Source organism: Coregonus clupeaformis, chromosome 27, assembly GCF_020615455.1.
Source record: "Coregonus clupeaformis isolate EN_2021a chromosome 27, ASM2061545v1, whole genome shotgun sequence".
NCBI lineage: Eukaryota > Metazoa > Chordata > Actinopteri > Salmoniformes > Salmonidae > Coregonus > Coregonus clupeaformis.
The window spans coordinates 9,474,662-9,494,630 of record NC_059218.1 but is presented as its reverse complement, the minus strand read 5'-3'; the positions used below and the strand labels follow the sequence as shown (position 1 = coordinate 9,494,630).

Genomic DNA, 19,969 nt, shown 5'->3' with positions numbered 1-19,969 from the left:
CCCCCCACCCCCCTTCCTAATCCTAATCCCAATCCCAACTACAGTAACCCATCTCTAGTCTGAAAGAATCGGGTTGGACCATAATCTCTCAAACTTAATCTACAGTGAGACAATGACCAAGCGGAGTCCGCATGGCACTAATCCATCATGTGGGATGATGTTGACAACTGTGTGTAAAGGTGTTTAAAAAACGGTGCTCTTTTTATTATGTGTGCTTTAAATCACCATTATGCTACTTTAACACGATTAAAAATGTAATATCTGAAAGAGGAACTAGAACATTTGGTGGTGGTGGGGGGAGTGAAATAAGGGAGAGGGTGAGAGGGAGGGAGGGGTGGTTAATAAGATTAAGGATTTGGGTTAGTTTCCCTAAAACGGGTCACATCTAACAAGCAGTTACCCCAAACCTCTAACTACAACTATACTGAATTCATTACATCTGTAAAACGGTTAAATGCTACACTGAAATCATGATAAAACAGGATCACTGATAAATTCACTAGTATCCACACACAGATCGCTTAATAACAGGTGAGTTGTTGACACACAATCTTCACATTAACACATTACACATACATACAAAACAGTCACCTCTGTTAGTTTGATCCCCAGCAAACACAACAACAATTTGCTCATATTCACAAAACGACTCAATTACACGGTTATCGCCAGGGGTTATGAGTGATCACACTAATTAAAAATAATTATTTCTCATCACCATTATCGATATAAATATATACATGTATGTACTGATCATAAAAAATCTAATCTACCTTAACGTCTTCACAGCAAATATATATAGTTAAGAGATTGCTCCTCTCTCTCTTTTCCACGTTTTGAACAGAGGAGGAACCCCCCCCCCTCTGGGATGTGTGTGCGTCCTGAGGTGGGGAGTTGATAAGGCTATGTACACAAGTCCCTGGCTGAGGGCAGGGGCCTAGGATGGTGAAATGGTCGGGGTCGGGTCCCTATGACCCCTCTGTAGTCTAGAGGCTCTAGATGTCCTGGGTCTATGGCAGGCTGGCTATGTCCCGTTTGGGTGGAGGCCCGTCAGGCTTACAGCTGGCCCCGTTAGCCTTGTCCTCGAAGATCATAACCCTGGAGAGAGAGAGAGAGAGAGAGAGAGAGAGAGAGAGAGAGAGAGAGAGAGAGAGAGAGAGGAGAGAGGGAGAGAGAGGGGGGGAGGGAGAGAGAGAGAGAGAGAGAGAGAGAGAGAGAGAGAGAGAGAGAGAGAGAGAGAGAGAGAGTGTGAGAGAGAGAGGTCAGTGGAGGACTGCAAAACAAACTCAAAGCTATGGCAGTCTCCCAGAGTTAAGGGGATTGCAGTGCCTTCAGAAAGTATTCACACCCCTTGACTTTTTCCACATTTTGTTGTGTTACAGCCTGAATTTAAAATGGATTAAATTGAGATTTTGTGTCACAGATCTACACACACAATACCCATAATGTCAAAGTGGAATTATGTTTTTAGAAATGTTTACAAATTAATAAAAAATGAAAAGCTGAAATGTCTTGAGTCAATAAGTATTCAACCCTTTTGTTATGGCAAGCCTAAATAAGTTCAGGAGTAAAAATGTGCTTAACAAGTCACATAATAAGTTGCATGGACTCACTCTTTTGTGCAATAATAGTGTTTAACACATTTTTAAATGACTACCCCATCTCTGTACCCCACACATACAATTATCTGAATGTTCCCTCAGTCGAGCAGTGAATTTCAAGCACAGATTCAAGCACAAAGACCAGGGAGGTTTATCCAATGGTTTTCAAAGAAGGGCATCTATTGGTAAAAAAAAACAGACATTGAATATCCCTTTGAGCATGGTGCAATTATTAATTACACTTTGGATGGTGTATCAATACACCCAGTCACTACAAAGATACAGGTGCTCTTCCTAACTCAGTTGCCGGAGAGGAAGGAAACCGCTCAGGGATTTCAAAATGAGGCCAATGGTGATTTTAAAACAGTTTCAGAGTTTATTGGCTGTGATATGAGATAACTGTAGTTACTCCACAATACTAACATAGGCCTAAATGAAAAGAAGGAAGCCTGTACAGAATGAAAATATTCTAAAACATGTATCCTGTTTGCAACAAGGCACTAAAGTAATACTGCAAAAAATGTGGCAAAGAAATTAACTTTTTGTCCTCAATATAAAGCGTTATGTTTGGGGCAAATCCAACACAACACGTCACTGAGTACCACTCTTCATATTTTCAAGCATGGTGGCTGATCCATGTTATGGGTATGCTTGTCATTGGCAAGGACTGAGTTTGTTTTGGATAAAAAGAAACAGAGCTAAGCACAGGCAAAATCCTTGAGGAAAACTTGGTTCAGTATGCTTTCCAACAGACACTGGGAAACAAATTCACCTTTCAGCAGGACAATTACCTAAAACACAAGGCCAAATATACACTGGAGTTGCTTACCAAGACGACACTGAATGTTCCTGAGTGGCCAAGGTACAGTTTTGACTTAAATTGGCTTGAAAATCTATGACAATACTTGAAAATGGCTGTCTAGCAATGATGAACAACCAACTTGACAGAGCTTGAATAATTTTTTAAATAATAAATGGGAAAATATTGTACAATCCAGGTGTGCAAAGCTCTTAGAGATTTACCCAGAACGACTCACAGCTGTAATCACTGCCAAAAGGTGATTCTAACATGTATCGACTCATGGGGTTGAATACTTATATAATCAAGATATATTTGTGTTATATTTTCCATATATATATATATTTGTTAGAATTTTTCTACCACTTTCAGAGTATTTTGTGTCGCTCGTTGACAAAACAATTACAATTAAATTCATTTTAATTCCACTTCGTAACACAACAAAATGTGGAAAAAATCAAGGGGTGTGAATACTGTAGGTGCTTTTCTAAGTGAAGAGTTTATTTCCAAAACTCTATATCCACCAATTTCTCACATTTGTGTTTTTTAATCAGAAAGTATTGCTTATGGGTACCTTCATGTGTGTAAAATATTACTGATCTAATGTTTTTAATTAATAGATTTTAGATGTGTATTTTTTGGTTTGTTTGTATCCTGTAAATTTGACTGTGGTTGTCTCACCTAGCTATCTTAAGATGAATGCACTTACTGTAAGACTCTCTGGATAAGAGCATATGCTAAATGATTAAAATGTCAAATGTAAATGTTTTACATACACATCTCATATATAATTTTTTATCATTTGTACATTTCTTTATTACAAATGTAGTTATTTGTTACATTTGACTGTGGAAAACCTAGCAGTACTACTTATTTCTCTGAGAGTGAGGCGGATATACAGCATTTTGTAAAAAAAAAAACATGATTATTTGTCTCTATGATACCATTAAGGATAGATTGGTTTGTGTTTGAACAACCCCATGCCATGATTTTTCACTTTTTTCCATAATTTCTTTAAATTCGTTGACCAAGATTTTTTTGATCAAGCAGTGGCAAATACACTACATGACCAAAAGTATGTGGACAGCTGCTTGTCGAACATCTCATTCCAAAATCATGGGCATTAATATGGAGTTGATCCCCCCTTTGCTGCTATAACAGCCTCCACTCTTCTAGGAAGACTTTCCACTAGATGTTGGAACAGTGCTGCGGGGACTTGCTTCCAATCAGCCACAAGAGCATTAGTGAGGTCAGAAAGTGATGTTGGGCGATTAGGCCTAACTCGCAGTCGGCGTTCCAATTCATCCCAAAGATGTTCGATGTGGTTGAGGTCAGGGCTCTGTGCAGGCCAGTCAAGTTCTTCCACACCGATCGACAAACCATTTCTGTATGGACTTCGCTTTGTGCATGGGGGCAATGTCATGCTGAAACAGGAAAGGGCCTTCCTCAAACTGTTGCCACAAATTTGGAAGCACAGAATCGTCTAAAATGTCATTGTATGCTGTAGCGTTAAAATTTCCCTTCACTGGAACTAAGGGGCTTAGCCCGAACTGTGAAAACAGCCCCAGACCATTATTCCTCCTCCACCAAACTTTACAGTTGGCGCTATGCATTCGGGCAGGTAGAGTTCTCCTGGCATCCGCCAAACACAGATTTGTCCATCATTCCAGAGAACGCGTTTCCACTGCTCCAAAGTCCAATGGTGTCGAGCTTTACACCACTCCAGCCGACGCTTGGCATTGCATATGGTGATCTTAGGCTTGTGTGCGGCTGCTTGGCCATGGAAACCCTTTGCATGAAGCTCCCGACGAATAGTTATTGTGCTGACGTTGCTTTCTGAGGCAGTTTGGAACTCGGTAGTGAGTGTTGCAATCGAGGACAGCCAATTTTTTACGCGCTACGCGCTTGCCAGTCCCGTTCTGTGAGCTTGTGTGGCCTACCACTTCGCGGCTGAGCCATTGTAGCTCCTAGACATTTCTACTTCCAGTTGACCAAGGCAGCTTTAGCAGGGCAGAAATTTGATGAACTGACTTGTTGGAAAGGTGGCATCCTATGACAGGGCCATGTTGTAAGTCAACTGAGCTCTTCAGTAAGGCCATTCTACTGCCAATGTTTGTCTATGCATTGCATGGCTGTGTGCTCAATTTTATACACCTGTCAGCAACGGGTGTGGCTGAAATAGCCCAATCCACTAATTTGAAGGGGTGTCCACATACTTGTGTATATATAGTGTATTTAAAAAAAGTTTAATGTCATACGAGACACCTGTCTGATTCATGCCTGTGAGTGGACTAATCTATTGGGGAGGCCGCGGGGACACCAGTAGTACATTTACCATTAATTACCATAATTTATAATCTACAATGTTTGTTTGGTTATTGCCGACCGCTAGTGCAGCCTATTACCGGCAACTTCAGGAGCATAACTGCAGCGAAGGCCAGCAGCAGGTGGAGGAGGGTGGTATGGTCAGAACAGGTTTTTTTCTTCTGGATAGGCTATATTGATCTCAGACTCCCTCTTTAGTCATTTGTGTGTCTTAATTTTTAATCGCAGCGCTTAAAGCATCAGACAAGCTCAGTAGCCTACATATAGCTGATTTTATTCAAACATTGGGTTTGTCTATATATGGAAAAATACACGTTTTAAAATGTTGACCAATCAAATTATTATTATTATTATTATTATTATTATTATTTTTCACCTTTATTTAACCAGGTAAGCCAGTTGAGAACACTCATTTACAACTGCGACCTGGCCAAGATAAAGCAAAGCAGTGTGATAAAAACAACAACACAGAGTTAAATATGGGGTAAACAAAACATACAGTCAAAAAATACAACAGAAAATATATATACAGTGTGTGCGAATGTAGTAAGTTATGGAGGTAAGGCAATAAATAGGCCATAGTGCAAAATAGTTACAATTTCGTATTAACACTGGAATGATAGATGTGCAAAAGATGATGTGCAAATAGAGATACTGGGGTGCAAATTAGCAAAATAAATAACAATATGGGGATGAGGTAGTTGGGTGGGCTAATTTCAGAAAGGCTGTGTACAGGTGCAGTGATCGGTAAGCTGCTCTGACAACTGACACTTAAAGTTAGTGAGGGAGATAAGAGTCTCCAGCTTCAGAGATTTTTGCAGTTCGTTCCAGTCATTGGCAGCAGAGAACTGGAAGGAATGGCGGCCAAAGGAGGTGTTGGCTTTGGGGATGACCAGTGAGATATACCTGATGGAGCGCATACTACGGGTGGGTGTTGCTATGGTGACCAGTGAGCTAAGATAAGACAGGGATTTGCCTAGCAGTGATTTATAGATGACCTGGAGCCAGTGGGTTTGACGACGAATATGTAGTGAGGGCCAGCCAACAAGAGCGTACAGGTCACAATGGTGGGTAGTATATGGGGCTTTGGTGACAAAACGGACGGCACTGTGATAGACTACAATCAATTTGCTGAGTAGAGTGTTGGAGGCTATTTTGAAAATGACATCGCCGAAGTCAAGGATCGGTAGGATAGTCAGTTTTACGAGGGCATGTTTGGCAGCATGAGTGAAGGAGCCTTTGTTGCGAAATAGGAAGCCGATTCTAGATCTAACTTTTGATTGGAGATACTTAATTTGAGTCTGGAAGGAGAGTTTACAGTCTAACCAGACACCTAGGTATTTGTAGTTGTCCACATACTCTAGGTCAGACCCGCCGAGAGTAGTGATTCTAGTCGGGTGGGCGGGTGCAAGCAGCGTTCGGTTGAAGAGCATGCATTTAGTTTTACTAGTGTTTAAGAGCAGTTGGAGGCTACGGAAGGAGTGTTGTATGGCGTTGAAGCTTGTTTGGAGGTTTGTTAACACAGTGTCCAATGAAGGGCCAGATCCGAGCGTCACCAGCAGCAAGATCGAATTCATTGATATACACAGAGAATAGAGTCGGCCCGAGAATTGAACCCTGTGGCACCCCCATAGAGACGGCCAAAGGTCCAGACAACAGGCCCTCCGATTTGACACATTGAACTCTATCTGAGAAGTAGTTGGTGAACCAGGCGAGGCAGTCATTAGAGAAACCAAGGCTATTTAGTCTGCCAATAAGAATGCGGTGGTTGACAGAGTCGAAAGCCTTGAACAGGTCGATGAAGACGGCTGCGCAGTACTGTCTTTTATCGATCGCGTTTATAATATCGTTTAGGACCTTGAGCGTGGCTGAGGTGCACCCATGACCAGCTCGGAAACCGGATTGCATAGCGTAGAAGGTACGGTGGGATTCGAAATGGTCGGTGATCTGTTTGTTAACTTGGCTTTCAAAAACTTTCGAAGGGCAGGATGGATATAGGTCTATAACAGTTTGGATCTAGAGTGTCACCCCTTTGAAGAGGGGGACGACCGCGGCAACTTTCCAATCTCTGGGGATCTCAGACGATCGATTGGTCGAAAGAACAGACTCTCAGTCAACCAATATTTATTTTTTTGTCGGGGACAGCCCTAGAGTGAGTGAATTAGTGAGAGACAGGGATTGAGTGGGAGAGTAGGTTCACATGTGTATGCATATACAGTGGGGAAAAAAAGTATTTAGTCAGCCACCAATTGTGCAAGTTCTCCCACTTAAAAAGATGAGAGAGGCCTGTAATTTTCATCATAGGTACACGTCAACGATGACAGACAAAATGAGAAGAAAAAAAATCAAGAAAATCACATTGTATGATTTTTTATGAATTTATTTGCAAATGATGGTGGAAAATAAGTATTTGGTCAATAACAAAAGTTTCTCAATACTTTGTTATACACCCTTTGTTGGCAATGACACAGGTCAAACGTTTTCTGTAAGTCTTCACAAGGTTTTCACACACTGTTGCTGGTATTTTGGCCCATTCCTCCATGCAGATCTCCTCTAGAGCAGTGATGTTTTGGGGCTGTCGCTGGGCAACTCCCTCCAAAGATTTTCTATGGGGTTGAGATCTGGAGACTGGCTAGGCCACTCCAGGACCTTGAAATGCTTCTTACGAAGCCACTCCTTCGTTGCCCGGGCGGTGTGTTTGGGATCATTGTCATGCTGAAAGACCCAGCCACGTTTCATCTTCAATGCCCTTGCTGATGGAAGGAGGTTTTCACTCAAAATCTCACTATACATGGCCCCATTCATTCTTTCCTTTACACGGATCAGTCGTCCTGGTCCCTTTGCAGAAAAACAGCCCCAAAGCATGATGTTTCCACCCCCATGCTTCACAGTAGGTATGGTGTTCTTTGGCTGCAACTCAGCATTCTTTGTCCTCCAAACACGACGAGTTGAGTTTTTACCAAAAAGTTCTATTTTGGTTTCATCTGACCATATGACATTCTCCCAATCCTCTTCTGGATCATCCAAATGCACTCTAGCAAACTTCAGACGGGCCTGGACATGTACTGGCTTAAGTAGGGGGACACGTCTGGCACTGCAGGATTTGAGTCCCTGGCGGCGTACTGTGTTACTGATGGTAGGCTTTTTGTTACTTTGGTCCCAGCTCTCTGCAGGTCATTCACTAGGTCCCCCCGTGTGGTTCTGGGATTTTTGCTCACCGTTCTTGTGATCATTTTGACCCCACGGGGTGAGATCTTGCGTGGAGCCCCAGATCGAGGGAGATTATCAGTGGTCTTGTATGTCTTCCATTTCCTAATAATTGCTCCCACAGTTGATTTCTTCAAACCAAGCTGCTTACCTATTGCAGATTCAGTCTTCCCAGCCTGGTGCAGGTCTACAATTTTGTTTCTGGTGTCCTTTGACAGCTCTTTGGTCTTGGCCATAGTGGAGTTTGGAGTGTGACTGTTTGAGGTTGTGGACAGGTGTCTTTTATACTGATAACAAGTTCAAACAGGTGCCATTAATACAGGTAACAAGTGGAGGACAGAGGAGCCTCTTAAAGAAGAAGTTACAGGTCTGTGAGAGCCAGAAATCTTGCTTGTTTGTAGGTGACCAAATACTTATTTTCCACCATAATTTGCAAATAAATTCATTAAAAATCATACAATGTGATTTTCTGGATTTTCTTTCCTCAATTTGTCTGTCATAGTTGACGTGTACCTATGATGAAAATTACAGGCCTCTCTCATCTTTTTAACAATTGGTTGCTGACTAAATACTTTTTTCCCCCACTGTAGGTTATAGCAGGATTTGGGTCATGCACCAAGGGATGGGGTTTGGGGAACATGGTTGGCAATCCTGCCAAGACTGCCTCTCTTCTATTCACAATGCCTGGGAACTGAGAGCTGGGCAGGATTTAAGATGGCGGCCGTGCCGTGTCCATTCATTGTCCCATACTAACGGGAGTCCCTAACGACAGTCACTAATGACACAGTCCCTAACGAGCAGTCAGGCCAGAGGAGCGATCAGAACAGGACACCCTGCTGAGTTAAACAAGGGGCTTATGTCCCCAATCAGGACACACTGATCTAAATAGATATAGAGTAGAGAGAGAGGGAGATAGAAAGGGAGAGAGGGAAAGACAGTGTTTTCCACAAGTACATAGAGTAGCCTGCCAAATTGAACAAATAGTTCACATTTCAAAATGATTTGCAGAAATAGCTACAGTTGAAGTCGGAAATACACCTTAGCCAAATACATTTCAACTCAGTTTTTCACAATTCCTGACATTTAATCCTAGTACAAATTCACTGTCTTAGGTCAGTTATGATCACCACTTTATTTTAAGAATGTGAAATGTCAGAATAATAGTAGAGAGAATGATATATTTCAGATTTTATTTATTTCATCACATTCCCAGTGGGTCAGAAGTTTACATACACTCAATTAGTATTTGGTAGCATTGCTTTTAAATTGTTTAAATTGGGTCAAATGTTTTGGGTTGCCTTCCACAAGCTTCACACAATAAGTTGGGTGAATTTTGGCCCATTCCTCCTGACAGAGCTGGTGTAACTGAGTCAGGTTTGTAGGCCTCCTTGTTCGCACACGCCTTTTCAGTTCTGCCCACACATTTTCTATAGGATTGAGGTCAGGGCTTTGTGATGGCCACTGCAATACCTTGACTTTGTTGTCCTTAAGCCATTTTGCCACAACTTTGGAAGTATGCTTGGGGTCATTGTCCATTTGGAAGACCCATTTGCGACCAAGCTTTAACTTCCTGACTGATGTCTTGAGATGTTGCTTCAATATATCCACATAATTTTCCTTCCTCATCATGCCATCTATTTTGTGAAGTGCACCAGTCCCTCCTGCAGCAAAGCACCCCCACAGCATGATGCTGCCACCCCCATGCTTCACGGTTGGGATGGTGTTCATCGGCTTGCAGGGACCCCCTTTTTCCTCCAAACATAACGATGGTCATTATGGTCAAACAGTTCTATTTTTGTTTCATCAGACCAGAGGACATTTCTCCAAAAAGTACGATCTTTGTCCCCATGTGCAGTTGCAAACCGTAGTCTGGCTTTTTTATGGCGGTTTTGGAGCAGTGGCTTCTTCCTTGCTGAACGGCCTTTCAGATTATGTCGATATAGGACTCATTTTACTGTGGATATAGATACTTTTGTACCCTGTTTCCTGGATGAAGGATGAACCAGACTTGTGGAGGTCTACAATTTCTTTTCTGAGGTCTTGGCTGATTTCTTTTGATTTTTTCCCATGATGTCAAGCAAAGAGACACTGAGTTTGAAGGTAGGCCTTGAAATACATCCACAGATACACCTCCAATTGACTCAAATTATGTCAATTAGCCTATCAGAAGCTTCTAAAGCCATGACATCATTTTCTTTAATTTTCCAAGCTGTTTAAAGGCACAGCCAACTTAGTGTATGTAAACTTCTGACCCACTGGAATTGTGATACAGTGAATTATAAGTGAAATAATCTGTCTCTAAACAATTGTTAGGAAAATTGAAAATTACTTGTGTCATGCACAAAGTAGATGTCCTAACCGACTTGCCAAAACTATAGTTTGTTAACAAGAAATTTGTGGAGTGGTTGAAGAACCACTTACATTTTAGTCATTTAGCAGACGCTCTTATCCAGATCGACTTACAATTAGTTAGTGCATACATTTTTCATACTGGCCCCCCGTGGGAAACGAACCCACAACCCTGGCGTTGCAAGTGCCATGCTCTACCAACTGAGCTACAGGGGACTCCAACCTAAGTGTATGTAAACTTCCGACTTCAACTGTATATACATATAAAAAGGATGTTCAAAGTCCACAACAATGCTTAAACCACATCAGGAGACCACTTTTGAGGTCTGTGAAAAATGTAGATTTTTGGGTGTAGTTACCCTTTAATTCAAGTGCACACCTAGCAAGAGGTGGTTGTTTAGCAGTGTTTTTGTAGCCCACGTGATGGTAGAGTTTGCAAAACAAAAACCCACTGGATTGATGAAAATAATCATGATATCATTCTGCCATAGGCTACTTTGTAGTTAACATTTAATTGAAAATGTTTTTGAGAAAGCATTTCCATCTACCAGAAGACTGTTTTCATTAGCATCATCGGCAGGGGCGCAACTTTGGTTATGGGAAGTGGGGGGGACATTTTTATTTGTTACTTTTCTATCCAGTCGGATAAACACTCCAAACAGCCTACCCGACCGCTCGGATGCGTCCGCATGGTCCTAAAGCACACCGGTGCCTCGTTTCGTATCACATTAAAATGATCAAACTGGGGGGACAAAAATGCAATTTCAGAATGTGTGTGTGTGGGTGTTGGGGGGGGGGGCTTGTCCCCGTTCCCCCCGTCCCCAGTGAAAGTTGCGCCCCTGATCATCGCAAACGGCCACACACAGGGGCATTCTCGTGGCCTCATTCAGAAAGTTGCAGGAAATACGAATCACCTGATGCATTCTGTTCACGTGTTATGATAAACTTGGGCAAATTAATGAATGTTCAATACATTTAGTTGATTCCCTACTACGGTCAATTTTTATATTGTTGGATTCCGTTTTAATGCCTGGATTCCGTGAGGGCCTAATTATCATATTTGGATCAGAATGTGTTCTCCATTGCCCATTGTTCCTGCAGTGATGATTCACCATCTTCATCAAATGTTTTCATAATTTATCTGCACTGCAGATAATCGCCAAAGCCAAGGCCTACCAGTAGCCTATGCAAAATAGGGAGCCAAATGAACGGCTCTCTCATCGATGCGATTCGTTAGGCTACACTGACGAGACGAGTCACACATTTTGGCTAGAGTGAAACCTCTCGCTTCGCCTCTTCCTCGCTGCTGCGTTTCCCTGTCATCGCTCGCTTTGTGACTGACTGACAGGCGCCTGTCCTATCAATAGATCGCAAGAAGATGCATTTTGTTCATTCTAGCGGGAGAGGGTTTGACGGACTAGTGAATTGAAACTTTTAAATGAAATGTAGCATAGTTAATATGAAGTGGAAAATGTAGCACTAATGGAAAACACAGAGAGAGAGTGAGAGCAAGTGAGACTAAACTGAGATTGGGATAGAGAGAACGACAGGCACACAAGGGAAAGAGAGAAAATGATAGAGTGAGACAATAGGAATATGAGCGATAGGAGTGCAAATAAAAAGACAAAGGGGGGAGGTGAAAGAATGAAAGTGAAACACTGGAGAAGGAGGAATAAAATAGACGGATGGAGAGACCCAGAAAGGCATTGAGAGAATGAAGGAGGATGCCAGGTAGTAAAACAAACAAAGGAGATAGACAAAGGGAGCGATGTGTATAGAAAATGAGAAAGAGAGAGAGAGGGAGAGAGAGAGAGAGAGAGAGAGAGAGAGAGAGAGAGAGAGAGAGAGAGAGAGAGAGAGAGAGAGAGAGAGAGAGAGGGAGAGGGAGAGGGAGGGAGAGGGAGAGGGAGAGGGAGAGGGAGAGGGAGAGGGAGAGGGAGAGAGAGAGAGGGAGAGAGAGAGAGAGAGAGAGAGAGAGAGAGAGCTGGCGGGCTCTATTCAGAGTGAGGCGTCTTTACTTTCCTTTTTTGATTAACCTCAGCAAAGCTCCTATAAGCTCATAAGGAGTGTTGATCCCCAAGGAGACCAAACTGCCTCCACGGCAACTAAAATGCTGGCGCACGCATCCCTGGCAACCACTTCCCACTCTGTTCCTGACTACATTTCCCAGGGTTCCACCGGATGGCCCAATCAGCTACCTACAGCTGTATCTGCCTGATGGTTTTTAATGGCTACTGTATCAGCGTGTTCGAGAGGATCAGCCTGAGCAAGGCCTTGAACAGATTTGCTAATCTTAAATCATGTAATGAGTAGTTATTTGGGATGCAAGATGATTTGTAGATCAGTGATTCTGCACATAGCCTTGGTCAGTATGCCTGTAGGTTCCCTTCTGACAATGCAGCCAGCCACAGTCAGTTGACAGGCACAGTCACACCACAGTTCCACTAAAATACCCAGGATTATCTAATTGGCTGGCTGGGCTCCATGAGGAAAGAGACGGATTCCTCCTCTCACCGTGTGGTGGTTCACACGCTAACCCTGCCAAGCCGATCACACTGACCTGAACTAGGATTCACTCAGGAGACAAGACATAACCATCCACAGTTATTCATTAACTACTAGGCCTAACCCCTGGTCAACCTACAGATAACTGACAAAATAATGGAAAAACCTGAGTAAATGAGGGATACAAAGTACTGTATATTGAAAGCAGGTGCTTCCAAACAGGTGTGGTTCTTGAGTTAATTAAACAATAAACATCCCATCATGCTTAGGGTCATGTATAGAAATGCAGGCAGGCCATTATTTTTGCTACCTTGACTATGCCTTCATAGGTTGAAAATGCTCCCATCCACACACTCTAAAACATGCTGGGTTTGGATGACCCAACTGCTGTGTTACAAGCATTGGGTCACTTAGTTGGGTTGATGTCTTTAAAAACTGCTGTGTTATTGATGCTGTGTTATTGACATATGACCCAATGGGACAGATCAGAAGACTGGAGGGGTGGCTTAGTAGGGATGGGGTTTTCAGATAGTTCTTTTTGGCTACCTGTGAGTAAATGTAATTCTGGTTCATCTGTTTTCTTGTTGTATTGTTATCACATGTTAAGGTTGGACACTGACACTTTTGTAGTTTTAATGAGGCTTACACAAGTGTACGAGTTCCCCAAGAGCCTATGCACATCACAATGTTGGATATGTAAATAAGAGATACAATGTTGGGATAATACATATCTCAACATTGTACAATTTTAATTTGCAGTTCAACTTAAAATGATGAAAAGGAATGGCATTTACTCTCAAGGGCGGGCAAAAATAAATATATGAAAGCCACGCTCCTAATAGGCTATGCCTCCTGAAAATAACCTATGGATTACTTTTTAAAAACTGCTGGGTCAACCCAACTGATGGGGGGAAAAAAACAAAAAAACAACTGATGCTTAAATTAACCCATGCTTGGGTAATTCCAACAAGTTTGGTTATTCACACAACCCAACTGGCTAGGGTCAAAATAACCCAGCGTGTGTTCTGTCCACTATTTAACCAGCGCTGGGTTACCAAATAACCCAAATGTAGTTGTTGTTAGCCCATCATTTTGTAGAGTGGAAGGCATGAGTGGTCACTGAATGGTTTGATGAGCATGAAAACGATGTATACCATATGCCATGGCTGTCTCAGTCACCAGATCTCAACCCAATGAAACACTTATGGGAGATTCTGGAGCGGCACCTGAGACAGCATTTAACACCACTATCAAAACACCAAATGATGACATTTCTCGTGGAAGAATGGTGTCGCATCCCTCCAATTGAGTCCCAGACACATGTAGAATCTATGCCAAGGTGCATTGAATCTCTTCTGGCTCGTTGTGGCCCAACACCCCATTAAGACATGTTATGTTGGTGTTTCCTTTATATTGGCAGTTACCTGTATGTAGATCTAACATTTTATCCATAGTAAGAGTAATAATCTGTAGTTAACTGATCTGGACAAATACCTCAATAATCCCTTCAGATAACCCCTCTTTCTTCAAGTAAGAAGTAAACAGAATGGATACCACATCATTGTCCTCTAGTGCCATGAAGAAGAATGTTTCACCTGTGTCGTACTCAAGACTTCAATTATTGTTTCTGCTACCGTTTCCAAATTGGAAGAAGAGCACTGGTTTCACTGCTTGTGCTATTTATCCACTGGGTGCCTAAACTAACTTGGAATGTAAACCAAGATGTGAGAAATGTTTGTGAATGTCTGTGTAACTAAGTACTGGATAAAAATGGTTTCCCTTAGTCGGTAAAGCAGGCTTTTGTCAGTGATCTTTAGGTCGGAAAGTCGGAGCTCTAGAATGAGGGCCGAATTCCGAGTTAGATGACCGTTAAACATTTTTTTATCCAGTCGGACCTAGTTTTTTCCCCCAGTTGTCTTGAACGCACTGAAGTTGGAGATTTACATTTAAGTCATTTAGCAGACACTCTTATCCAGACTTACAGTTAGTGAGTGTATACATTTTCATACTGACCCCCCGTGGGAATCGAACCCACAACCCTGGCGTTGCAAGCGCCATGCTCTACCAACTGAGCTACACAGGGCCTATTTCCGAGTTCCCAGTTGTTTTGAACTCAGCGTCAAACAGCAACGGAAGGCAGGCTTCATTAGAGTGTCACACTCCACTTTGCAATGAGCTGGAGGCAGCATGCATTATGAAAACATATACTTAATTGTTTGAAACCTGAATGTTTTACAGTTTTTCCCAATTGCTAAAACACAATTTTGCAAACTAGGCTGATTTTATCAAAATACTTCACACAATTCACAAACCACACACCCAAACTGCAAAATACCTCATATATCCTGCAAAATGAAGCACTGTAACCAAAACTACATATAGCATTATCAAAATCAAACGTTTGCACGAAATGGCACACACTTCATTCATATTACCAGATTTTTGTCTAACCAACTACACACTGTTGGGCATAATGAAAAGCACTCTCGTCTTTAGTATTCTTTGCCATAACACTAAAATAGTTCAAATTGTAGAAAATTCTTCAGATTGTTCACATGCACAGAAATATTTGCAGATACACACACATGTTGTTGAAACATTTTATTTATATATTTTTCACCAAACAAGTCAGTGCAACATATGCACAGCAGATATATTTACAGTGGGGAGAACAAGTATTTGATACACTGCCGATTTTGCAGGTTTTCCTACTTACAAAGCATGTAGAGGTCTGTAATTTTTATCATAGGTACACTTCGAATCATCACTGCAGGAACAATGGGCAATGGAGAACACATTCTGATCCAAATATGATAATTAGGCCCTCATTAGGCCCTCACAGTTGAAGTGTACCTATGATAAAAATTACAGACCTCTACATGCTTTGTAAGTAGGAAAACCTGCAAAATTGGCAGTGTATCAAATACTTGTTCTCCCTACTGTACATTGGACTGAACAAAAATATGCTCACAAAAAACAGTAAACTGAAAAAGAAAATTGCAGAAAAATAATTAGGCAGCATCTTGCCGCACAGCTGGGTCTGGCCACAACGCCTCGTCCACATCACAGGCAATATCTTCCCTTGCCAGACATCGAGGGAAGAAGCACCTTGAGTGCCTTATGCATCCCTGAATCGCACCCACATCAATCTCATCACATGCCTCTTCCATAGCATGCACTATAGGCATGCGCACAAAGGGCTGCCGGTCGTATACCTTCCATCGCAATGCCGAAAATAACTATTCTATGGGGTTCAGAAATGGTGAGTATGGTGGGAGGTATTGCACAAGAAATGGTGGGTGGTCAGCAAACCAGTTTTGGACTGGGGCTGCACGATGAAAGCTCACGTTGTCCCATACTACAACATACCGGGTTCTTTGATGGTCTGCATCATTCATATGCTCTGGTGGTATGAGAATGTCCAGAAATGTGAGAATATGGGCTGTGTTGTATGGTCCAAGGTTGGCATGACGGTGGAGGACACCATGCGTATTGGAGATGGCAGCGCACATTGTGATGTTCCCACCATGTTGGCCAGGAACATCTATAATGGCTCTATGGCCAATGACGTTTCTCTCCCTTCTTCTGGTCTTTGCTAGGTTGAACCCAGCCTCATCTATAAAGATGAACTCGTGGGATTGCATGAGCATCCATTTCCAGTACTCCCTGAAAACAAAGAACAAAAGTAGTCAATATGGTGTTATCCAGTACACTGGGAAACAATGTTGCGTGTAGTGTACTGCAGTCAATATTGTACTTACATCCACATATGCTCGTCTGACCTCTTTGTTTCTTTGAGAGTTTCTCTCAAACGCCCCCTTATAAAGTTGTTTCATTCTGATTTGGTTTCGCTTGAGAATGCGAGCCAATGTGGACAGACTGACTTGTTGAATGTTGTTGAATATGGTGTTGTCTTGTATGATGTGGCTTTGAATTTCTCGTAATCTGATTTCATTATTTTCCAAAACCAAGTTTACAATGGCAGCTTCCTGTACCCCGGTGAACATTTGGCCCCTTCCTCCACCATGGTTGCGTCTCTCAGTCCTTTAGAAAAACAAAAAAAACATAAATATAGGGCTTGGACAATGCAGCCTAAAGATATTTCCCCCACAGTAGAGTACATTGTACATGAAACTTGTACAGTTAGTGTATGACATCAGCCATTCATGAAGTAAACAGGTGTCACCCAACTGATACACTATGACATGGGGTGTACTACATCGTGTGAAATAAATGTTGGTTACATACCTGTACTCCAGTCTAAATGTCCGGATGACACAGGCGACAGTAAAACGGCTCAAGTTGGGCTGCACTCTCTGTCCAGCCTCTCGCATTGTCAGCCCATGGTTGATGACATGATCAACTAAGGTTGCTCTGATTTCATTTGAAAGTTATTGTCTTCTTTGGCCATGAACTCCTCTACCAGCTCTACCCCTACCTCTCACTCTTCCTCCCCCTCTCATTCTCACCCTCCCTCTTCCTCTTCCTCTTTCTGCAACGTCTTCCATTGTTGTTGTAAAACAAAAGGTGCTCACCTGTGGTCTTTTCATAGTGCTTACTTCCTGATTGAAGTGGTAACAATTAACCATTGAGGTGTTTGGCCAGGTGGCAAATGTATTGGCCAATTAGCTCATGTAGTGTCATTTTGAATGGCAGTGTTTTGAAATGGCAAACATGTGACTTTATGTCAGATTGTTGTGTCTTATGCAGAGAACCGTGTGCAGTGCATTTAAAAAGTGCCATTTTGAATTGCAAAATGTGTGTAAAGCAGAAAATGTGTTTAGACTTTTGGAGACTTGAGAAGAGGTTTTGCTCTCTGTGTGTCAGTTTAAATAATTGTGCTGTGCATGTCATTTTAGTGTGTTAGCAATTGGAAAAAACTGTAATACATATTATGAGGCATGTTTTACCTTGCTTCAAAATAGCCTATTAGATCACCTCTCTTTCAACATTTCTAACGGTTATTTTCTTCTCTGTCACATGAAACCGCTCGCATGTGCTGTGCCCTTTTGACAATGGTGTGTTCACGCTAACTGCGTTATGGAACGAACATTCGCACATAGTCTACTGCCTTGTGCACATTCCTGCGCTTATAATGTGAAGAAATAATAGTTAATCAACATTTTAAGCTAAACGTTCTGATCTGTTGCATCAGATTCATTGCTTTTGTACTTAATTTTGTATTGTTATGTTACCTAGGCCTACTGGTTGTATGAATTTGGGATCAATCGTCCCACAACTGTCCCAGAGTCTGCTTGGAATAGGCCATTTCTTTCTCGACAAGCTGATCAATAGAATAGGTAGCCTAAACTTTTCTACTATAGTAGATTGACATAGCCTAGTGATTTTGCTGTTCGTTGGCTGAAGAAAAGTAAATGTGGACAGTTATTCTAACATGTTCAAAGTGCACATCAGAATTCAGTAAGAAGGACCGCACATCGTTGCATCCTCGACTTGCATGTTCTGTTAATATGAATTACCATATTTTAAATGTGATTTCCGTCATTCTGAGCACCGTGAGTGGATGCCCTATTCAGGTTACGCACCCAATGCATATGGGTCCAGTACATTTCTCAAATGTCCGGTAAATACAAATGTTGCCGGTCAAATGTCTGGCGGAATCCCTGGCATGTGTGCGTGAAGCCAAATGTGTGTTTAGTCTACTCTGGCACTCAAATGGCCAACCCAGGAAACAAAATGCCTGGACTTGGCCCCAGAACCACTCTGGCCGTTAGTAGTGCCCGACTCAAATTATTTCCCTGTAATTACAACAAAACCAATTGTTCCTCTGCCAAGAAACTCTGAATAACAGTTTACTAACTATATAATAGCTCCTGTTTTCTGTCCTCAAACCCATCACTCTCTCTCTCCAACTCTCATTCTCTCTCTCCAACTCCCCCTCTCTCTCTGTCCCAGGAGAGAAACAGCATAATATAATACAACAAGAGAGCCGTTGTAGATCGCTGTGGCCAACTTGGAGGACGTCCAATCAGATGCACACATTAAAAGGCTGGAATGGGAGAAAGGTTTTTGAAAGGGGTCTCAAATCACTCAGACAGAGAATAAAAGGTAGCAACATTTACTCTGGCCTTTTGTCAATTGGTTTGCTCAACTCCTGTATCCTCCCTCGCCTCCTTTTGAAAAAGGAGAGGCGGCAGGGAGAGGGAACGTGGACGAAAATGTGCTTGTATCAAATGAGACTCCTCCACACAAGCATCATCAGGCAAATTGCATTTACAGGGGTGCATCCCAAAATAAATGTGTAAAGTGATAAAAACAAATTAAGTTAGTTGTGAAATACATTTTATAGATAAAACGATAAGTAGCATATTGTTTTTAAACGTGTGCATGTTTTTCTTCTCTGACAAAACAAAAGCTGATTCAAAGGGGGTGTGGCAGAGTCCAAAACTCTTCTGGGAAGGACTCAGGTAGGACACACATGACTATCCTCGATGTAAGGTGGCTATTGAGGAGGGGAGGACACTCTTCCGTTCGCCTTCTAACGAATTGACATCTCCTCGACCACTCAACCACTTAACGGTTTCCGGGTCACAGAGGAGAAAGGACGGAGGAGAGGGTAGAGGACAGACTTTTTTCCCAAATGAGAAAAGGCCTCTTTCATTTTCTCTTGCTAGGGTCACCACCTCTACTGATGAAGGATGGAGAGAGCGAGAGAGCGAGGGAGAGAGAAAGATTGGGAGTGAGAGTGAGAGATTAACAAAGAAAGAGTGGAAGGAGCAGTGGAGAAAAATTGTGTTTCCGGCTGATGATGAGTGTATTTGGGATTATGAGGAGACTTGTCTGGCTAAGGATCTGCCTGGCCAGTTTAGTCCAGTTAGAGCTGACATGCAATAGCAAACACACATTGACTAGACCTGCAGATATCTGCCAGCCACTCAGATTGTTTACTGCTAAAATCACACCAACAAAACACAAAAGAAAACAGTTGAGCATGCTTTGTAATGTTTCTAAAACAATAAATGTATTACTAGTAAGAAGTAACTGATGTGGTATATCGAACAATTACATTTTTGTGACCAAAATATCACAGATGAGACAAACATTTTCACCTGCCCCTTGAAGGGCAGGAGGTTACCATGGTAGCGCGATTCGAGTCATGTTTGTGCCTGTGAGATTGAGTCTGACTAGTAGAAGTGTCTTCTTCTCTTCCCTAGCAGTTGAA

General features: G+C 42.2%; 1 protein-coding gene across 1 annotated transcript in view; it reads right to left on the bottom strand.

The window, feature by feature from the left end:
- Positions 1–19,969, bottom strand: part of LOC121541496 (allograft inflammatory factor 1-like) — a 47,191-nt gene continuing 27,222 nt past the window's right edge. Inside the window, exon 6 of the mRNA XM_041850553.2 lies at positions 1–1,098. Within this exon, the coding sequence (XP_041706487.1) occupies positions 1,011–1,098 (88 nt within the window). The 3' untranslated portion in view covers positions 1–1,010. The remainder of the gene's footprint in view (positions 1,099–19,969) is intronic.